The sequence below is a fragment of the Mandrillus leucophaeus genome, unplaced genomic scaffold (genome assembly GCF_000951045.1).
Source record: "Mandrillus leucophaeus isolate KB7577 unplaced genomic scaffold, Mleu.le_1.0 Scaffold488, whole genome shotgun sequence".
Lineage (NCBI taxonomy): Eukaryota > Metazoa > Chordata > Mammalia > Primates > Cercopithecidae > Mandrillus > Mandrillus leucophaeus.
The window spans coordinates 94,934-102,116 of NW_012105231.1; the positions used below are offsets into that span (position 1 = coordinate 94,934).

At 50.3% G+C, this 7,183-nt stretch overlaps 1 protein-coding gene across 1 annotated transcript in view; it reads left to right on the forward strand.

Moving 5' to 3' along the window:
* Positions 1–6,799, forward strand: part of MMRN2 (multimerin 2) — a 20,945-nt gene extending 14,146 nt beyond the window's left edge. The window contains exons 7-8 of the mRNA XM_011995400.1: positions 6–360; positions 5,212–6,799. Coding sequence (XP_011850790.1) covers positions 6–360; positions 5,212–5,594 — 738 coding nt within the window. The 3' untranslated portion in view covers positions 5,595–6,799. The remainder of the gene's footprint in view (positions 1–5; positions 361–5,211) is intronic.
* The last annotated feature ends 384 nt before the right edge of the window (positions 6,800–7,183 follow it).

Here is a 7,183-nt window from a genome sequence, read left to right on the forward strand (position 1 = left end):
TCCAGCGCCTGAGCAACGACGTCAAGCGTGTCGGGCGGTGCTGTGAGGCCGAGGCCGGGGCTGCCTCCCTCAACGCCTCCCTTGACGGCCTCCACGACGCACTCTTCGCCACCCAGCGCAGCTTGGAGCAGCACCAACGGCTCTTCCACAGCCTCTTTGGGAACTTCCAAGGACTCATGGAAGCCAACGTCAGCCTGGACCTGGGGAAGCTGCAGACCATGCTGAGCAGGAAAGGGAAGAAGCAGCAGAAAGGCCTAGAAGCTCCCCGAAAGAGGGACAAGAAGGAAGCGGAGCCTTTGGTGGACACGCGCGGCACAGGGCCTGTGCCGGGTGCCTTGGGCGCGGCGCTCTGGGAGACAGGTGAGTTCCTGGACCGGGGAGACTGGACGAGTCTAGGAGGCCAGGGCGGGCTGGCGGCAGCTCTTCTGCCTCCAAGAGGGCCAGGAAGAGAGAGAACAGCATGGCCATCGGTCACCCCTATTGGGTCCACCTTCCCTTTGGCCCACCTGCTTTTCAGGGGTGTGGGCCTCTCAAGCTACCTGGCTTATGGGGAGACAGGAGAAGTCACAAAAACCACCTGCTAGTGCCATAGCCCGTGAACGGCAGAGCCTGGAGGCCACACGCACACCAGGGCCGTGTACTGCTGCAGAGAGGGGAGTGCCTCCTGCCCTGCCAGGGGAGCCCTCAAGTCCCCGCATCTCAACTCTTCACGTCACCCCCTTAATTCCCATGTGCGTTTAAGCCACTGTATCTAGGTAGAATGTGGCTAGGGACTGCAGCCACTTGCAGCCCCACTTAGCTACTGTTTCACTTGCCATGATTTTAGTTTCTTTTTTCTGTTTTTTGGTTTTTTTTTTTGTTTTTTTTTTTTTTGAGATGCCTCTCACTTCGTTTTCCAGGCTTGAGTACAGTGGTGGGATCATGGCCCACTGCAGCCTCGACCTTCCCAGGCTCAGCTGATCCTCCCACTTCAGCCTCCAGAGTAGCTGGGACTTACAGGCATGTGTCACCATGCCTAGCTAATTTTTGTACTTTTTGTAGAGACGGGGTCTTGCTATGTTGCCCAGGCCGGTCTCAAATTCCTGGGCTCAAGCAATCTGCCCACCTCAGCCTCCTAAAGTGTTAGGATTACAGATGTGAGCCATGTGCCCAGGCTTGATTTCAGTTTCTTGCATCAACCACGATGAGAAAATAGGTGAGTACAGTAAAATAAGATTTTGAGAGAGGGAGAAACCACATTCATATAACTTTTATTGCAGTATATTGTTATAATTGCTTTATATTTTATTATTGTCATTAATCTCTTACTGTGCCTAATTTACAAGTTAAACTTTGGCATAGGTATTTACATAGAGGGGAAAAAAGTATATATTGGGTTTAGTACTGTCTGAGATTTCAGGCACCTGCTAATGTCTTGGAACACACCTTAGTGGACTGTACAGGGAAAGCCACGGGTGCTGTAAGGAGCTCATTCCCTCTGCAAATACAGTTAACCTGTCTCACCGCTCTGTGCTAGTCCCCTTCCTGGGCTTCACCACAATGATCCATCCCAAAAGGTCAATGACACACTCATCAGCACTACCACCTTATTTGAAACTGAGGCACAAACAGAAGTTTCCTGCTTGCACAGCTAGTGAGCAGCAGAGGAGCACTGTCTTTAGGGTGCTCGTTCTTCCCCTCCAAAAGGCCCTCCATGGCTGGTCCCTGCAGGGCCCTGGGCCTGGGAGCTGGCTTTGAGGTTGAAGGGATGTGCGACCAAGCTTCCCATCCCCTCCCTGAGTGTGGTCCTGGGAGGGGGACAACTAGGCTCTGTGTCTCAAGTGACTCTCTCTGTCAGGCTGGCCTTGGAGCTGTGGCCACACCCCACCCACACACAGGGCTAAGTACAAGGCCACCACCTTAGCCATGGCCATGCGCAGCCTGGCATGTGGCAAGTCCAAGGCCTTGTTGAAGGTACCGTCCCAGGCAGCCCCTGCCCCTGCTGACCCTCCCTATGGCCCAAGAGGCAATGTGGAGCAGTGGGAAGCACCCAGGCTCTGGCATCACTTGTCTGCTTCTTCCTCAGTAAAATGGCAGAATCCCTACCCACGTCAAAGTTGTGTTATGAAGACTGCTGCGTTTACCAAATACCTAGCACGAAGCTTACCTCATGTAGGAATGCAGTCAATGTTTTCCCATTTCCCCAGTATTTTCAGGGTCCAGGCTGTGTCCACCTACACTGACACTTCTCTCTTGTTTCCTCTTGTGGTGGTGCAAGGCTTCAATATGCTGATGACTTTCAGAATTTGCCTGATGGTTTGGAAATGTGTTTACCATGACGATATTTATTTCAAAAAAATGTTTTCCTTCAAAACAAATTTCCAGGCCGGGCGCAGTGGCTCATGCCTTTAATCCCAGCAGTTTGGGAGGCTGAGGCGGGCGGATCACCTGAGGTCAGGAGTTTGAGACCAGCCTGGCCAACATGGTGAAACCCCATCTCTGCTAAAAATACAAAATTAGCCCGGTGTGGTGGTGGGTGCCTGTAATCCCAGGTACTCAGGAGGCTGAGACAGGAGAATCACTTGAACCTGGGAGGCAGAGGCCGCAGTTAGCCGAGATTGCACCACTGCACTCCAGCCTGGGCAAGAAAAGCAAAACTCCGTCTAAAAAAAAAAAGAATTAGCCAGGTGTGGTGGCAGGCACCTGTAATCCCAACTACTTGGAAGGCTGAGGCAGGAGAATCGCTTGAACCTGGGAGGCAGAGGTTGCTGTGAGCCAAGATAGCTCCACTGCACTCCAGCCTGGGCGACAGAGTAGGAGTCTGTCTCAAACACAGACACACACCCACATACACCCCAAATTTCCCTTTATTTGTCTGTAGGAAGGCTGTAGGGCTTGAATGTGTGCCCTGCAGGGAAGCACACTCTGAGTTTGCACAGCCCTTCCCACATCTTAGGGCCTGTCTGGCGAAAGGCTGGGTTGAGGCGGTCTCCCTCTGCGGCGAAACTCCCTGCGCAGGCGCCCGGACGGAACGGCCGGAACAAGGGCCTAGCACCGGTAGAGGGCGCTGCGGGCCGGCCTGCCTTTGGCTAGGCGAGAGACCCACCTGCTGGGTGTTAGGGGAATTGCAGAGGCAGCCGCTGGCCTCTGACTTGGCACAATCTTTTTTTTTTCTTTTTTTTTGAGACGGAATTTCACTCTTGTTGCCCAGGCTAGAGTGCAATGGCGCCATCTCGGCTCATCGCAACCTCCGCTTCCCGGGTTCAAGCGATTCTCATGCCTGAGCCTCCAGGGTAGCTGGGATTACAGGTATGCGCCACCACGCCTGGCTAATTTTGTATTTTTAGTAGAGATGGGGTTTCTCTATGTTGGTCAGGCTGGTCTCGAGCTACCGACCTCAGGTGATCCGCCTGCCTTGGCCTCCCAAAGTGCTGAGATTACAGGCGTGAACCACTGCGCCCAGCTGACTTGACACAATCTTAACACAAATGAGAAAGCTATTCTCAACTGTCTAATTCTCAGAAAATCTTCCAGAACTAGAGAAAAGCAACATTTTTTTATTCAAAAGTCTTGCTGAATTGGGAGTCAAGGAGCTGAGGCTCAAGTTCCGGGAGCCAAGTCAGTAATTGCTCAGCAAACTGCTCCTTTACAGGCTTTGGTTTCATCACCTAAGAAGTGGGGACCTTGTTTTAAACCCCTACAGAGGGAGCAGGTTGAGGAACCCCACAGTAGACATGACCTCATTGGTGCCAAGGCCAGTGTCACAGCCAGGACCCAAGTAGGACTCACTCTTCCTGTGCCGTCTCATGACCCTGTCCCCACCACCTGCCCAACCATGCTGGCCAGGCAGCACGACTGGCTTCTTCCTGGCTGTTTGTGCACCCTCCACCATGGCAGCTTCCTCTGCCTCTGCCCGTGCATGGGCCCAGCACCAGTGTTCTGTCGGTGTTCCTGTCCTAAGGCTGGCCAAAGTGCTCCCTGCAGAGAACCAGAAGTCAAGAGATTCAAGGTCTGCTCCCAGGAGGCTTGGTAATTTACTAGTTGTGTGGTCTGGAGCAACAAGCTTTTTCTTTCTGGGCCTCAATTTACCCATATGTAATCTCAGGGCTCTGTGCAACATTTTGAAAAACCACATTAAGATGACCAGCTCACACCTGTAATCCCAGCACTTTGCGGGGCTGAGGTGGGAGGACCACTTGAGCCCAGTCTGGGCAACAGAGCAAGACTGTCTCTACAAAAAATGAAAAATTAGCCAGGCATGATGGCGCGTGCCTGTAGACCCAGCTACTCAGGAGGCTGAGGTGGGAGGATTGCTTGAGCCCAGGAAGTTGAGGCTGCAGTGAGCCATGATCTCAATGCACTCCAGTCTGGGCAACAAGAGACCATTTATCAACTAAAAAAAAGACCAGCTTGAAGGGGCTTCTCTTCCCTGGCTTCACCTGCTCTTTCCTTCTGTCTCCAAGGTTCTGTCTTCAACATCCAGGAGGAGGATCCAGCCTTCATAGCTCTGCAAATACCTTCCCAGTGTTAGCATTATTATTACCTTGAGAATGGATATTTTCTCCCTTTCCCCTGAGTATCTCAAGATTCCTAGCAGGTAGTGGTCTGGGAGTCAGAGACCCGTGTTCCCATCCCAGCCTGCCATTTACAAACCATGTAACCTTGGGCAGCTGGTGAAGGATCCAACCTGTTTTGTCAATCGGGAATACTGTCTCTCAAGGAAGGTGGAAGGAAAAGGAATCAAACGAGAAAGTGCTTTGTGGCTGGGCATGGTGGCTCACCTGTAAGCCTAACATTTTGGGAGGCTGAGGCTGGAGGATCACTTGAGCCCAGGAGGTTGAGATCAGCCTGGGCAACATAGTAAGACTCCATCTCTACGAGAAAAAAAAAAGGCGGGGGGCTGCAGTGTCATGACCGCCACTGCACTCCAACCTGGGAGACAGAGTGAGACCCTGTCTCAAAAAAAAAAAAAAAAAAAAAGAAAAAGCGTTTTATTAAAATGTTAATCAGCTGAGACAACAGACTTGCATTTTCCTTCCTCTCAGTTAGTAAAAAACTGAGAATTGGCCATCTAGCTCTGCTCCTGCAATAACACTGCTGTTGCGAATATCTAGGTTATCTAGAAATAGTGACCTATTTCCAGTGCTAATAAGGTGAGGACGGCGGGGCTCAGGGTTTAATTTCCCACCCAATGGTGTAAGGGATGAGTCACTGAGCACTTTCATGTTTCAGGATCCCCTGTGGCCTTCTATGCCAGCTTTTCAGAAGGGACGGCTGCCCTGCAGACAGTGAAGTTCAACTCTACGCACATCAACGTTGGCAGCAGCTACTTCCCTGAACATGGCTACTTCCGAGCCCCTGAGCGTGGTGTCTACCTGTTTGCAGTGAGCGTTGAATTTGGCCCAGGGCCAGGCACTGGGCAGCTGGTGTTTGGAGGTCACCATCGGACTCCGGTCTGCACCACTGGGCAGGGGGGTGGAAGCACAGCAACGGTCTTTGCCATGGCTGAGCTGCAGAAGGGTGAACGAGTGTGGTTTGAGTTAACGCAGGGATCAATAACAAAGAGAAGCCTGCCGGGCACTGCATTTGGGGGCTTCCTAATGTTTAAGACCTGAAGCCAGCCCCGATCTGATCAGACATCATGGACTCGCCCAGCTCTCCCTGGCATGGGACTCTGGCCAAGGATGGGCAGGAGGTCATTCAGTTGGTCTGTCTTTTCCCTGGAAACCTTCTGCAAAGACAGTGTGGTGTATGTGGCCTCCCTCTAGCTGCACGGGGCTTGGCCACTTCTCCAGGATGAGAAGGACTGGAATGCTTCTCCGGACAGGACATGGTCCTAGGAAGCCTGAACCTTGGCTTGGCATGCCTTCTCAGACAGCCTGGCCTGGGCTCCAACTCTTCGCCACACCCTGTATTCTACAACTTCTTTGGTATTTTGCTCCTCCTGTGGTTGGAAACTTCTGTACAACACTTTAAACTTTTCTCTTGCTTCCTCTTCTCTTCTCCCTAATCGTATGACAGAAAGATATTCTTTCCCAGGAAGAATGTTTAAAATGGAGGCAACATTTTGGCCAACACTGGAAAGCACTAGAGGGCAATGGGATTAAACCAACCTGCTTGGTCTTTATTAGTAATGGAGATGACAGTCTGGCCAATCAAGGGAAAGGAAATTAGTACCTTTAGTTTCAGTCATTCCTTGTATGATATGGTTTGGCTGTGTCCCCACCTGAAATATCATCTTGAATTGTAATCCCTATAATCCCCACATGTCAAGGGAGAGATCAGGTGGAGGTAATTGGATCTTGGGACAGTTCCCCCATGCTGTTCTCGTGATAGTGAGTTCTCATGAGATCTGATGATTTTATAAGTGTTTGGTAGTTCCTCCTGTGTTCATTCTCCTTCCTGCCACCTTGTGAAGAAGGTGCCTTGGTTCCTCTTTGCCATCTGCTGTGATTGTAATAAGTTTCCTGAGGCCTCCCCAGCCTTGAGGAACTGAGTCAATTAAACCTCTTTCCTTTATAAATTACCCAGTCTTGGGCAGTTCTTTATAGCAGTGTAAAAATGGACTAATACATTTGTATTAATCTGTAATTTAAATTTCATGTCTCTTTCTCCTTGCCTTACATAAAGGCCAAGACATGCCAAACATGAACTAAAATGTGTAGGGCCTTCACCTTTTTTACTTCCTCCAGTATCTTGGGACCATCGTAATTCTTGTTAGCATCTCTAACCGGGAGGCAGCTGAGGGAGGAGGGAAGGAAGACTGTAAAAAATCCCCCTCAATGATGATCAAATTTGGAATAAAGTGATGCCCTTCAAATCTCTGCCTCATTTACTTCTGGAGGGCAAAAATAATTGGTAGAGTAGGTAGAAAAATATGGGACAATGTGAAACTATGTGGGTAAATGTGACTTTGATTATTCCAGGCCCTGTTATGTAGAATGATTTCAGTTCTACAGTATACAGATACAGTATATTCCTGTAATATACCAGCATACAGTTTTCAAAAAATTTCAGATCCTAGAGCAAATTGGCCTGAGAAAGCAGTCGTCTGGCTATCAGAAACAAGGGTTTTTTTGATATTAGGTACTCAAAATTTGTTGAATATAGTCTTCTCAGATTGCTGAGGCAGGAGAATTGGTTGAACCTGGGAGGCGAAGGTTGCAGTGAGCTGAGATCGTGCCACTGCGCTCCAGCCTGGGAG